Below are 14,014 nucleotides of genomic sequence, written 5' to 3' on the forward strand. Positions count from 1 at the left end.
AAAGAAGAAAAGCAGTTACTCATTTCTTGCGGTGACTTTGCTCAGGTGGCGTTGACGGAGCCAAGCTCTCAGAGGGCGAGGCCAGCCTTGCAGGGTACCCGTGGTTTCACGGGACGCTGTCCCGTGTGCGAGCGGCGCAGCTGGTGTTGGCGGGCGGGGCGAGGAGCCACGGGCTTTTCGTGATCCGGCAAAGTGAGACGCGGCCCGGCGAGTACGTGCTCACCTTCAACTTCCAGGGCAAAGCCAAGGTAAGAGGTTGAGAAACACGCCTGTTAACTCAAGCCAGAAAGGGAGGGAGGCGGAAGTGCAGGGACGAGAGGAGAGGAGGGGGCAACAATAGAAATAAACAACATGACTACATCAGCGATTGTCGATGGCAGCCATAAAGTCCAGACTAGAAATAACAAAATAATAAATTGCTCAATCAAGTCGGAGCATTTCTTCCTGTCACTCACACACACACATACTCCAGTTGCCTAGCCTAGAGAGATGTAGTGCTGAAAAAACATAAGAGGAGGCTAGTAAACAGTGATGAAATGATATACTATAATACTACATATATACTATAGCTGTATGTTATTGCTGTGTATTTATATAATATAAATACAATATAATGATATATAAATAATGACATCCTGTTATCTTATGTAAGACATTACCTACATCCTGTCAGCTGCCAGCTCATCCTCCATGTTGTCGTGCTTCCACACCCACACCAACATAATGACCTCTGACCTCGCCTGCCTTCTTTCCCCCGCCCAGCATCTGCGTTTGTCCGTCAATGACAACGGGCAGTGCCACGTCCACCATTTGTGGTTCCACACCGTGTCGGACATGTTGAGACACTTTCACGCTCACCCCATCCCGCTGGAGTCCGGAGGATCGGCTGACATCACGTTACGCTCCTACGTTCAAGTGCAGAGGAGCCCCCCTGCAGGTACACGGCAACACCAGACACTCCATGTTTCTTTAGCAGCGTTCATATCATGAAAGTCAAAAAAAGAAAGTCATTTTCTACTGCTTATCCTCACGAGGGTTGCGGGGGGTGCTGGAGCCTATCCCAGCTGTCTTTGGGCGAGAGGCGGGGTACACCCTGGACTGGTGGCCAGCCAATCACAGGGCACATATAGACAAACAACCATTCACACTCACATTCATACCACAGAAATAGAAAGACGTAGAAAGCTCACACCCGGACACGGTGTCGCTGCTGCACAGTGCTTCAGTGCACATGCCGCCATCTTGTGTAGCACAACTTCGCAGCTCAGCGTGCACAGTGTATAGGTAGTTTACAGCTGCACAGTAGGGCATTTTTTATGCTTTGTCGTCAGAATTTCAGAAACCATCAGTAGAAAACGTTGAAAGTCGCAAACGAACAAGGTAGTGCTACACAAGATGGCGGACTCGCGGCGACAAAAACATACGGCTCATGAGTTCTGTGATTCATACCTATGGACAATTTTGAGTCGGCAATTAACCTAGCATGTTTTTGGAATGTGGGAGGAAACCGGAGTACCCGGAGAAAACCCACGCATGCACGGGGAGAACATGCAAACTCCACGCAGAGATGGCCGAGGGTGGGATTGAACTCGGGTCTCCTAGCTGTGAGGTCTGCACGCTAACCACTCGTTCACCGTGCAGCCCCAAACGTAACATTCATTCATTCATTTTCTACCACTTATCCTCACGAGGGTCGCGGGGGGTGCTGGAGCCTATCCCAGCTGTCTTCGGGCAAGAGAGGCGGGGTACACCCTGGACTGGTGGCCAGCCAATCACAGGGCACATATAGACAAACAACCATTCACACTCACATTCATACCTATGGACAATTTGGAGTCGGCAATTAACCTAGCATGTTTTTGGAATGTGGGAGGAAACCGGAGTACCCGGAGAAAACCCACGCATGCACGGGGAGAACATGCAAACTCCACGCAGAGATGGCCGAGGGTGGGATTGAACTCGGGTCTCCTAGCTGTGAGGTCTGCACGCTAACCACTCGTTCACCGTGCAGCCCCAAACGTAACATTCATTCATTCATTTTCTACCACTTATCCTCACGAGGGTCGCGGGGGGTGCTGGAGCCTATCCCAGCTGTCTTCGGGCAAGAGAGGCGGGGTACACCCTGGACTGGTGGCCAGCCAATCACAGGGCACATATAGACAAACAACCATTCACACTCACATTCATACCTATGGACAATTTGGAGTCGCCAATTAACCTAGCATGTTTTTGGAATGTGGGAGGAAACCGGAGTACCCGGAGAAAACCCACGCATGCACGGGGAGAACATGCAAACTCCACGCAGAGATGGCCGAGGGTGGGATTGAACTCGGGTCTCCTAGCTGTGAGGTCTGCACGCTAACCACTCGTTCACCGTGCAGCCCCAAACGTAACATTCATTCATTCATTTTCTACCACTTATCCTCACGAGGGTCGCGGGGGGTGCTGGAGCCTATCCCAGCTGTCTTCGGGCAAGAGAGGCGGGGTACACCCTGGACTGGTGGCCAGCCAATCACAGGGCACATATAGACAAACAACCATTCACACTCACATTCATACCTATGGACAATTTGGAGTCGCCAATTAACCTAGCATGTTTTTGGAATGTGGAAGGAAACCGGAGTACCCGGAGAAAACCCACGCATGCACAGGGAGAACATGCAAAGTCCACACAGAGATGACCGAGGGTGAAATTGAACCCTGGTCTCATAGCTGTGAGGTCTATAATGTGTGAAAACGCCTTTGTTTTAATAAACACAGAGAATTCCATTTATTGTTTCTGCTCTACAAATCTTCCAGTCCTGGAAAGATAATAGAGATAATAGTGTCTTGTTCTCATAGGCTGATTTACCCTCCCTAAAGAAGGAAGCAGATCTCCAACTCCATGAACCCTCCACACTGGCATGCCATGAATACCCCCGCCCCCCTGTACAGGAGGGTGAGGGGGCGATTATACCGCAAGAGCTTTGCATGCTGGCCTCAAACTCGCGGACCCAGCCCTGCTTTGGATAAAGAGGCCCTCTGTGTTCACACATGCTGGATGTCCACACACACTCACAACGCTTGCATAGAGCGAGGGTTTGATTCTGCTGTAAAAGGCGTTATTCAGTGCTCAGAGGCGTGTCTTTGGCTCCAGTGTTGCATCGAGAAAGGATAATAAAGGAAGCCCACACTAGCCGTGTTCACACGCTGCTCCGTGAAAGAGCCTTTGACACTCGGTCAACTCCCACCAACAAGGAAAATGCAATATTATTGTATCATGCATTTCTCAATGATCCACAGATGTCACCGTGCCACCAGTTGTCACCCCATCCAGAGACGCAGGCTGCCGCCCGGATTCTAACCCACAACATCTGCACCCTCCTGGCATCCAACCCTCCACGGGGCCTCCTCCGGATACCCCTCTCTCCTCGAGTACCTCCTCGTCACCCACCGCCCTTCCCTCCCTCTCCCGTAGCGACCCAGGTACAGGGGGCGGCTTACAGAGCCGCAGCAACAGCTCGGAGCGCCTACTCGAGGCCTCTAGTGGCGCATCCGAGGACTACCACGATGCTGACGGGACTCGAAGGGCCCGAGCTGTAGAGAACCAGTACTCTTTCTACTGACATGACGTAACGGCACACGATAGTCAAGACTTGTTCAATGACGAAAATGGTCCAAACCCTGCAGGATCAAAGGTGATGCTTGTTTTTGTTTCAAACAAGCAATTTCCTGTTTGTCTTAACTTTAAGAGCGGAGGTGAGGCCGAGGCCGGGATAAATCCATCAGGTCGTTGCAGCTGTGTTTCACACTGTCAGAGCGTAACGCGGCGTGACGCAAAAGGGCTACAAGGAGAGCAGACTCACAGTGGGGCTGGATGGATGGATGGATGATGGAAAATAAGAGCGCCGAGGATGTGTGTAGGCAGAAAGAGCAACAGGAAGTCATCCCGTATTCTCATATGGCTTTCATTCACTTCATCTCACCACTTCCTCTTGACAAAAAAAATACCCCAAAAAAACTGAAATGACCCCGAAGCGAGACTCCAGCTCATGTTTGTAAAGCTGCTTCGAGTCCATCTTTGGTATCCTCGCCGCTTCCCCCTTGTTAGCACGCAAGTGATGGGTGTGTTAGCATCAGTTCTGATGGTGATGGAGGTCTTCTTATGTTGCGTTTCAGAAAACTGGGACATTGATATAAGCAAACTGGTCCCATTTCGGACACATGGTCCGATCTAAAATATGTTTATGTCATGCAGCTTGACTTCAAGGTCTGAAAATTCCCACTCCACAGTTTTCCGGGGACTGCTTCGAGTCCATCTTTGGTATCCTCGCCGCTTCCCCTTGTTAGCACGCAAGTGATGGGTGTGTTAGCATCAGTTCTGAGGTGATGGAGGTCCTGTTATGTTGCGTTTCAGAAAACTGGGACATCGATATAAGCAAACTGGTTCCATTTGGTTGACACATGGTGCAATCTAAAATATGTTTATGTCATGCAGCTTGACTTCAAGGTCTGAAAATTCCCACTCCCGAGTTTTCCGGAATGCAGCGTTAGCGCCTCGATCACAATATCGGTATCAATTCCTTCTTTAGCATCGAACTAGCTTTTCTCCTGCAGCATAAACGTATTGAAAAGTGACGTTGGGTCTCTGTGACAATGTCAGGGTGGCTCTCATTTTGTTGTCACACTGGCTTATTTCTATGAGTGTGTGTGTGTGTGTGTGTGTGTGTGTGTGTGTGTGTGTGTGTGTGGTATAGTAAGAGTATTTTTTGATGATCGCTATGCTACAGTAGTGTTTCTAAAACAGGGTTTTTTCTGGGGTCCCTCTGTCCGGTGCGGGTACTGTGCTAATGACATGCTGTTCATGAATATATCACGTTCAATTCCCGCCTTGAAAGATGTGATTAGAACCAAAATCCAGCATTTATCAAATGACGGAACAGGATCAGCACAGCAGACTAGTTGGAGAGGATGGCCATGCTTGACCGGGACGTATGCGGCGGCTTCACTGCTTTGCTTTAATATTCAATAAGAAAGTCATATTTAGAATGATTAAACAAAAAAAAGTGACATCTTTAACATATCAATGAGCTGTGCAAGCGTGGCCATCTTGCAAGCATTTCCAAGAACAGGCATTGGTGGAGCGGATGGAGCAGTTAATGTGCCAATTTGAATCCTATTTTTAAAGCATATTTATTCTTTAAGTTGTTGTAAATGCGCCCCCACCCCAACCCAACCCAACCCCATGGAGTCTTATCTTTGTGCAAAAATGGTGGATTCTCAAGTGAACACCTCCCACCCCCACCTAAATATCACAGACAGACTCATACCCAAACCCCCCTTTTTTTGTTTTGTTGATTTTCTGTTGTCTGGCGACGTTTTGAAGAGTCTGTGCAATTCTTGCTCACGTCTCCCCTTGAGTTTATTAACACTTGGTAAAACAAAACAAAAAAACAATTCTGTTGAGTTTTGAAGAGTCTGTGCAATTTTGTACAAAGTGACGTACTTGACATACTACTTTATATTTCTGTGAATAAAATGTGAACAACACCTATACTTTTGTGGTTTACTCTAATAATGCACATACGGTATATGAGTATCTTTTCACAATGAGTGACGTCAGTATGATGTACTAGGGTGCCCTCTACAGATGGAAACTCTGTATTACAAAGGACATGCAACACTACATATGAGTTTGATAGGTTTTTAATAATGTACCAGCATATTCTATAATTTTTTTTGGATTGAAATGAAGGAAATTAAATTCAAAACTACATTTTGGCAAAAAAAATAAAATCAGGACTCGCTGACATTAATTGTGGTGATGCTGTCAATTGATGTAGAACTTTCATTCATTTTCTACCGCTTATCCTCACAAGGGGGATGCTGGAGCCTATCCTAGCTGTCTTTGGGCGAGAGGCGGGGTACACCCTGAACTGGTCGTAAACCAATCACAGGGCACATATAGACAAACAACCATTCACACTCACATTCATACCTATGGACAATTTGGAGTCGCCAATTAACCTAGCATGTTTTTGGAATGTGGGAGGAAACCGGAGTACCCGGAGAAAACCCACGCATGCACGGGTAGAACATGCAAACTCCACACAGACATGGCTGAGGGTGGAATTGAACCCTGGTCTCCGAGCTGTGATGTCTGCGCGCTAACCACTCATTCACCGTGCAGCCCCAAACATTCATTCATTTTCTACCGCTTATCCTCACAAAGGTTGAGGGGGTGCTGGAGCCTATCCCAGCTGTCTTCATGCGAGAGGCGGGGTACACCTATAGACAAACAACCATTCACACTCACATTCATGCCTATGGACAATTTGGAGTCGCCAATTAACCTAGCATGTTTTTGGAATATGGGAGGAAACCCACGCATGTACGGGGAGAACATGCAAACTCCACACAGGCCGAGGGTGGGATTGAACTCGGGTCTCCTAACTCTGTGACCGCCATGCAGCCTTGATGGAGAACTTGTTTGCATTAATTTAGTTTTTTGTCCCAAGTCCAGAAGAATCCACTAGTCCGTGCCTTGAAACGTCTTCCTGTTTCATGGCGTTTTACCAAGGTTTATGACAATGAATCCCGCCGTAAGCATCATGACCACTGCGGTGAGCTCCATCATGTTGCTCTGTCTCTGCTTGTGTATCTTCTTGCTCATCTCCTCCGCACGCTGCCTCCTGGCTCGCATCTCTCTCTCTTTCTGCAGCTGCTCGCCGTAGTGGGCCTGATAGAAGGCGTCAAAATCATACATAGGTCTCCGTCCACTTTGAGAGAACCCACTAGATTTGGGGGTGTCTTTGGAAGTGGGTCGTCCTGCATCGTGGATGTCTGACATGCTAAGGATGCCCCGGTCGTATTTCCTCCTCAGGTTGTTGTTGCCCAGCACGGTGTAGGCCTCGCTGATCTCAGAGAAGCGCTGGATGGCTTCTTTGTTCCCAGGGTTTTTATCAGGGTGGTAGACCAGACACTGCTTGTAGTAGGCCGTCTTGATTTGGGACTGTGTGGCATTGGGGGACACTTTGAGGATGTCATAGTAGACTGTCCTGTTTCTGTACAGGAGGGCAACTTTAGTGTCACTCGTTCTGCTGTAGCTTCTTGGTTTAGATAAGCACAATAAGCTTTCCGACTCCTGCTTTACTTGAATGAAGATGACAGTGCAGAAATCCCTGCGCTGTTGAGGGGAGCTGCAGCTGTTAAGATGACCGGAAATGACTCCTCTGCTCCAGGAAGTCCTCCTGGCAGGTAGAAGTTCAGCAGATAAACAGCTGAAAGCAGCAAAACCTTGAAAAATATTTGTTGGAAGACATCCAATAAAACAGGAGGACTTTTCTTCCACATTAGCGTTGTAAAGACAAAATCCATTCACGTGATGACTACTCACTCGGCTTAGTTCTATTTTGGGTTCTGCCGGTATGCCTTTTGGCTGAATGTCGTCGTCATTACGCGTTGAATTTTCATAATTCCGACTGCTGCTAATATTGACATTTGCGCAACGGGTTCCAGAAACCTCGCCGTGGCACATCGGTCGACCCTGGCTGTATATGAAGCTTGACAAGCGGCAAACTCCGTTGCCCAGTTTAAGGGTAACCTCTGCCATTTTCCCTACAGCGAAAAAAAACAAACTAACTTCCGTATACGTCATAGTATAAGCGACCAATATGAATCAAGATTTACAGGATGTAGTCATCATGGCTGACCAATCACAGAGCAGAGTAGCAAACTTTCCGCCCCATGTTTTAAAAATATAAACTACTAAAATATCAACGACAACATGCTTGTCAAATTTGCTAAAGTCGTCCTTTTAGCCGCCCAAAAATCACATAAAGATGTATTTGGTGACACTGGGCATGTCACACATATTAAAGCATCACACGAACATGCTTTGGGAATAGCAGTACGCACCTATTCTATCTTCACACTTGAATCATGTAAACAAAACTTGAAATATTGTCACCATTACGGCTTCTGTTATTTTTAAATTGGTTATACAAATCAATAATAATTTCATAAAAAAGAATCATGTATTTGTTAAACATTACGATTATTGTATCATTTTATTTATTATTTTATTTTACATGAGTGAAAACTGCCGCACATGCTAGTACGCAGATGGACAATAGGTGGCGACATACTAATCTTCCGACTACAACGTTCGACGAAGAAGACAGCTGAGCATGTAGAGTTGGATTTCACGTGTGTTGAATCTTTTACATTTAACTTGATATATAGTAGAAAAAAATACAATTAAATTATTTTCCTTAGATGCTAACGCACACACCAAGTAAGAAGTATGAGCTCCTGTCGACGACCAGAACATACGGCCCCTGCGGATGTGGTGAGTTGACTATTTTGTAGTGTTTTTAGCAGGTCGGCTATGTTAGCTAGCTAAGATTGGGTTGTTTTAGCCTCAATTCAAACAATACGGTGTACTTTTATATTGAAGGCACCGATGTGAATTGTTATTTTGATGTTTTCTCTCCCAGTTTTACAATGCGGAGGAGGCGAAGAAGTACTCTCAGAAGTAAGTCTGGATGTTATATTCATGTCACCTCTGATGACTGATGTGTCGAAATCAAAACGACACCTTATTCGTTTATTGTGACGTCACACCGAAGCTATTGACTCTTTCACCACACTCTACTGTATGTTTGTATCTATGATGGGACAAGTAATTATGTATTTGTAAACTACATTTGCATCTACAAATTTCAATAAAAGGTAACCATAAATGCAATTTTGAATTATAAATCTGCATTAAGTTGCTTCTGGTTGACTGTTGACTGAGAAGCTGTAGCATGAATTCCTTATTTTTGCTGTTTGTCAGCTCTCGAATGATCGAGATTCAGACTCTGATGTCTGAGAGAGCCGTGGAGCTTTTGAGCCTGCCAGAGGGACAGCCGTGCTTTCTGCTGGACGTGGGGTAAGTCAATGGAACTGGATATACGTGTATATATAAGGCTATACTTTAATACAACCATTGAAGAACATGAAGAACATCTCTCGCAGTTGTACACTACTGTACAGTACTGCAAAATATTATTATAAAATAAAATTGTATTATTTACATCTTTGGTGTCATTGAGGAGAAACGTGGGTTTGAGCCAAACTGATATTTTGTCTCTCAGGTGTGGTTCGGGTCTGAGTGGTGACTACCTAACAGAGGAAGGGCACTACTGGGTCGGAGTTGACATCAGCACGGCCATGCTGGGTTAGTGCCAACATTCTGTTGTAAAGATTATGATTTTAGACATCCAGGATTTTTGCGTAACATACAATATAACGCATAACATCGAATATAAGACGTCACTTGTTTTTTTTTAAGAGCTGTTTTTGGGGAGAAAAAAGTTCAGACAAAAATATACTATCAATATCAAATGGTAGACACACTGTGTGTGTGACAGGGAGAAAAGCTCTGTCTGTATTTGAAGCATAAGACGTCTTTTCCCTTTTTTTTTTTGTACGGCAAAAAAAATGTCATCCTAACATTATTTGTGTTGTTACACCTATGTATGATCTGTTTCAGATGTTGCACTGAACAGGGAAGTGGAGGGAGACCTTTTACTGGGAGACATGGGCCAAGGCATGCCTTTCCGAGCTGGAACCTTTGACGGTTGTATTAGGTAAAGTATTTGAACACATCATGTATGAGTGGAATTATTGGGAATATTTGTATTCATTGGTTTGTCCTGTGTAAGTATCTCAGCTCTTCAGTGGCTATGCAATGCTGACAAGCGGACGCATAGTCCTCCCAAGAGACTTTATACCTTCTTCAGTACGCTTTATTCTTCTTTGGTAAGTTTGATGCAGCATTTACACTGGAACCTCTAAAGTTGAACACACCTTTCTCCTTATAGGCAATAATGTGAATTGAAATACAAACTTGAAATGCCATTTTAACGTGCCCAACTGTCACAAACCACGTTTACATTGACCCAAATATTCCAATTCCATTCGGGTTATTTGCTCACACTGAAAGAATCTAACTTTTGTATACACCTCATTCCGAAAGAAAAGTGCTAATCCGAATGAATATATAATCGGATTCACAGGGGTGGAATATTCCTTTCCCCAATCCGATTGAGGTATCTTGTACCCGCTCAATCGGAAAGTTGTCAGGGTGCGTTCTTCGTGGTGTTTTTCTTCTTCTGTTGTTTATTGGTGGTTGGCAAGCAGCTTTCGTGTGCATTAGCGCCATCTGTGGAACAGAATCTAAACCCTTCTATATGCCATTCACAAGTCCAGTTTTATTAAAAAAGAAAATACATATCTATATAAAACATGTGCCGAGCTAAATTGTAAAATATAAGCAATATTGAACTTTATCTTTTCCTGTTCCCGGGTGTGTTCTTTCAGCGAATGCTGAGATATGACGTAACACGCAACTCGAGACGTTCTTCGATTTAAAAAAATGGAGGCGAGCAATCGGCACTTGACTGCTGCGGAAAGTTTGTTTTTGATTCAAACTAAATTTCAGGACTGGACGAAGGAAAAACTGGCAATACGGAGTTATTCCAACAAGTGAAAGAAAAACTCGAGGAAGTCGGTATCACGTGATGTTGATGTTTACGTTTTACTGCGCATGCCCCATTGACTATTCTGGTTGATTATAGCAGCGCATGTAGACAAGAGATTGGAATATTGCTTTCCATGTATACCATTGCATTCGGAAAGAGAAAAACTCTGCATGTAAACGTGGCTACAGAAGTAAGTTAATCACTCTTAAAAGGATAAAAACACAGTAAAAGTTGAATTCCGAATTGTATGACTCAACCTTTGAGGTTCCACTGTTGTCAAAATAACAAAGAGCTCTAATGACACCAGTTATTCTCCTCCTTTCAGTCAAGGGGAGCACGAGCTGTTTTTCAGCTTTATCCAGAAAACTCCGAGCAGGTGAGTTCCAAGTATTAGCGGGATGAGGGTTTGAGGAAAATTACCCCCTTCTCCCAACCTCACTTTTCCTCCTCACAGCTGGAACTGATCACATCACAGGCCATGAAGGCAGGCTTCAGCGGAGGCATGGTGGTGGACTATCCCAACAGCAGCAAAGCCAAAAAGTCAGTTGCTTGCACCAGCAGGGCTTTTATTTTGGCACGCGAGCTTCCTGTTAACATGTGAAATGAGCTGTAGTGTACCTGCATCAACGTAGTATTTATCTTCAGGTTCTTCCTGTGCCTGTTTGCTGGTGTGACCGGTGTACTGCCAAAGGTAAGATGTAAACAATTGTAGTCTTTCTACTGCTGTACCATCTGTATAACATTCAATCGTCATAGGGTTTGGGGTCAGAAACTACAGATAGAACAGTTGGAAACCAGGTCCAGTATTCAGGACAAAGGTAAGACACACAAACACATACACTCTGATGCAATAACCTGCTTATGCTAATCAGATTATGTATGTTTGATTAAACCCTGAAAGCCTCAAATCTTCTTTATTAAATTAAGAAGCTGCGTCAGGCTAAATGTGCACCAGAAGATTGTCGTAATATATTTTAATTCTGAATATAATATAATATATATTTAATTACTGAGAGTTTTTAATAACGGAAAGGAAACAAGCTGTGTGTAGACACATTAAGCAGAGTATGAGGTCACTTTGTGTGTGTGTGTTTTGAAATATGAGATGCTCTCTCTAGTTTGCGTTGATATCCAGTCCGGTGAGTCCTCCCCTTTGCTAGTGAGATGGCGAAGTCTAACATTTGCTGGCCACTTACGCTATATATTACATCATGTTTACTTTAACATTTATTGCTGATTGGACAGCCAGTAATGTATTTTTTCTAAAAAATAAAAATACAAGAACACCACCACTGCATATGTTGCCAGTCGTGCTTTCAAAGAGCAGATGCAACATAAAATGTCTATTGTTCACAATAACAAACTGCATAAAAATTATCTGGTGCTTCAATTTGTGCAGAGTAATCGGTGTTTATGACAGGCTATTACGAGCTCCGTGTCATAAAATGGTGTATTGTGGCAGTCTGACTCAGTGTCATCTTTAAAAAGAACACTGAAATCCTCACACAGCAACCTAACACTGAAAAGGTAGATAGTAACTATAACATACAATTACCAATACAAGTTGAAAATAAACGATTGTTTTACCTCCCCCCATTCATTCATTGGAAGACAAGCAGAATATTGCGGCTGCAATACTGCCTCTGTCCAGCAGAGGGAGGCTGACATCACTGCAGTGTTCCTGCAGGCACCAATTGTTACTTGTGCTGAGTATCCCGCTGTTAAGTTGCTGTGTGATGAGCTTAGTGTTGTTTGCAAGATGACACTGTGAGTCAGACTGTTAAGAGTTGACCTTATGCGCTATATTTAATCCAAAAGGCTTCTTCAGTTGGTAGTATACTTTTTTAGGTATTTTAGTAGTTTCCACATTTATCTTTTGTTGGGTGTGTGTGTGTCCCCTGAGGGTGGTCACAATAGGGTTGCTTTTGTTATTAGTGTTGCCCGGTGTGGCTGCTGAACAACCGTGCCGCATAATAGCATACTGTCATGATAAATTCAATGAAAATTTTATTTAAAGAAAAACGGCAATCAGGATTAGGCACCAGGTCTCGGCCTACGAGGGTACAGGTTCAGTCGTACCTGGACTCATGAAGCCACAGGCCAAAAGAAAACAAAGGTTGTTGTCTTGCCTGACGTAAAACCCTGTCAGGTGGATTTTCCTGCCTTTTACATTAAAATATTGTCATAGCACAATTTTGTAAAGACCTCCGTTCTCTCTGTAAAGATGCCGTTTCAAAAACATGAAGGGTAAATCGGTAAAGAAGGGCCGAGATTGGATCTTGGAGAAGAAGGAGAGGAGGCGGAGACAAGGACGGTATGTATTTTGAGTGTATTTTACTTGGGTTTTGGCTTTTCTGTGTCACTTAATGTGTGTGTATGCATGTGATGGCGTCCTACAGGGATGTGCGGGCTGACACCAAATACACGGGACGTCAGAGGAGACCTCATTTCTAGTTGCGACTCACGCAACTGGGCTTTTTTGCAATTTGCAATCACACACGCCAACACACACACACACGTGCACGTTGAGCGTGTATGAATTTCATTCTTTTTTATTCTGATAGATGAGATGTGCAAGTGGAAGAGACATTTAGCCTGTTTTCTTTTTTTAAATCAATCTACAATGACGCGTGCGAGTGCATGTAAACGCACATACGCCACAACATCCTCATCCTCATCCTCATCACATCAAACTACACATGTTCTCAGTAGAACTACAAACGCCGGGTCGTGGACAACCAAATTATCCTGCCAAAAAGTCTCTTAACGCAATTCAAGTACTGTTTTATTTTAAAAATACACATACAAATCTGCAACTATGAATCCTATACAACAACAACAACACTCTTTTGTGTGTTAACATTAGATTCGATTACAACACAAGCAAATATAGTTGCTCTTCAATTCTGATGAAATTATGATTAGATTATTTTTTTATGAATTCAATATGAATTATCACCCCAGCAGTTTTTGCTGGCTTTGTGTACTAAGCCAAACATCAAGAATTTATGGTTTGCAGAAAAGGTGGCGCTGTCAAGAAACCCTGAAGTTTAACCCTTATATGTCAGATGGACTTGAAAATTCTCACACAGCTCAATGCTATGTAAAAAAAAAAACAAAAACAAAAAAAACACCCTCTGTAACTTTCCAGTGTTTAGGCGCATGGCTGCAAAAGCACGTTTGTAAAATTTGTGCAAGATTGTTTGAAAAAAAAACAAAAACATGGCCGCCATCAGTGGGCGGGACTTTGCAACTCATTGGCCAGTTGTCATTGACCAGTTGTGTGATGATTGTAAAGACAAGGATGAGGTCACACCATATATGGAAGTGGGATAACTTAATTAACCAGATTTATGGTGCATAACAAATAAAACAATTCAATGACCGTCCAGTGGGACACATTGTTTGTCTACAATGCATTTCTATTCATAGAGCTGTCATCTTTACGTCTGTAGTGCTTCTGTTTATTAAGATTTATCTGATCATGTGGACGTTTGACGTCTTAC

The 14,014-nt window shown here is 44.0% G+C and overlaps 3 protein-coding genes across 8 annotated transcripts in view; 2 read left to right on the forward strand and 1 right to left on the reverse strand.

The window, feature by feature from the left end:
• Positions 1–5,533, forward strand: part of LOC131134524 (SH2B adapter protein 2) — a 27,366-nt gene extending 21,833 nt beyond the window's left edge. For all 4 annotated transcript variants that reach the window (XM_058079914.1, XM_058079913.1, XM_058079911.1 and 1 more), the window contains 3 exons: positions 46–248; positions 763–937; positions 3,283–5,533. In XM_058079914.1, coding sequence (XP_057935897.1) covers positions 46–248; positions 763–937; positions 3,283–3,605 — 701 coding nt within the window. In that variant the 3' untranslated portion in view covers positions 3,606–5,533. The remainder of the gene's footprint in view (positions 1–45; positions 249–762; positions 938–3,282) is intronic.
• dnajc30b (DnaJ (Hsp40) homolog, subfamily C, member 30b) lies at positions 5,393–7,629 on the reverse strand. The gene has a single exon (XM_058079915.1). The coding sequence runs from the start codon at positions 7,589–7,591 to the stop codon at positions 6,542–6,544; it is 1,050 nt and encodes a 349-aa protein (XP_057935898.1). The 5' UTR covers positions 7,592–7,629; the 3' UTR covers positions 5,393–6,541.
• Positions 7,630–8,095: 466 nt separating this feature from the next.
• Positions 8,096–13,882, forward strand: bud23 (BUD23 rRNA methyltransferase and ribosome maturation factor). 3 transcript variants are annotated; one of them, XM_058079859.1, is made up of 13 exons: positions 8,096–8,187; positions 8,257–8,329; positions 8,478–8,515; positions 8,819–8,914; positions 9,120–9,202; positions 9,518–9,614; positions 9,690–9,786; positions 10,834–10,884; positions 10,963–11,048; positions 11,154–11,199; positions 11,265–11,326; positions 12,733–12,822; positions 12,908–13,882. In XM_058079859.1, exons 2-13 carry the CDS (start codon positions 8,285–8,287, stop codon positions 12,960–12,962), a joined length of 846 nt encoding a protein of 281 aa, XP_057935842.1. In that variant the 5' UTR covers positions 8,096–8,187; positions 8,257–8,284; the 3' UTR covers positions 12,963–13,882. The 3 variants fall into 3 exon arrangements, with proteins under 3 accessions (XP_057935842.1, XP_057935841.1, XP_057935843.1); XM_058079860.1 differs by having other exon boundaries at positions 8,123–8,170; XM_058079858.1 differs by having other exon boundaries at positions 8,117–8,329; positions 12,908–13,880.
• The last annotated feature ends 132 nt before the right edge of the window (positions 13,883–14,014 follow it).

Source organism: Doryrhamphus excisus, chromosome 8, assembly GCF_030265055.1.
Source record: "Doryrhamphus excisus isolate RoL2022-K1 chromosome 8, RoL_Dexc_1.0, whole genome shotgun sequence".
In the NCBI taxonomy this organism is placed as follows: Eukaryota; Metazoa; Chordata; class Actinopteri; order Syngnathiformes; family Syngnathidae; genus Doryrhamphus; species Doryrhamphus excisus.

What these genes read in the sequence shown, in the direction of transcription:
- dnajc30b (XM_058079915.1), bottom strand. Translation starts at nt 7,591, where the DNA reads ATGGCAGAGGTTACCCTTAAACTGGGCAACGGAGTTTGCCGCTTGTCA.
- bud23 (XM_058079859.1), top strand. Translation starts at nt 8,285, where the DNA reads ATGAGCTCCTGTCGACGACCAGAACATACGGCCCCTGCGGATGTG. An exon ending in ACCTTTGACGGTTGTATTAG is followed by an intron (nt 9,615 to 9,689) that starts GTAAAGTATTTG and finishes GTCCTGTGTAAG; the next exon opens with TATCTCAGCTCTTCAGTGGC. An exon ending in AACAGCAGCAAAGCCAAAAA is followed by an intron (nt 11,049 to 11,153) that starts GTCAGTTGCTTG and finishes ATTTATCTTCAG; the next exon opens with GTTCTTCCTGTGCCTGTTTG.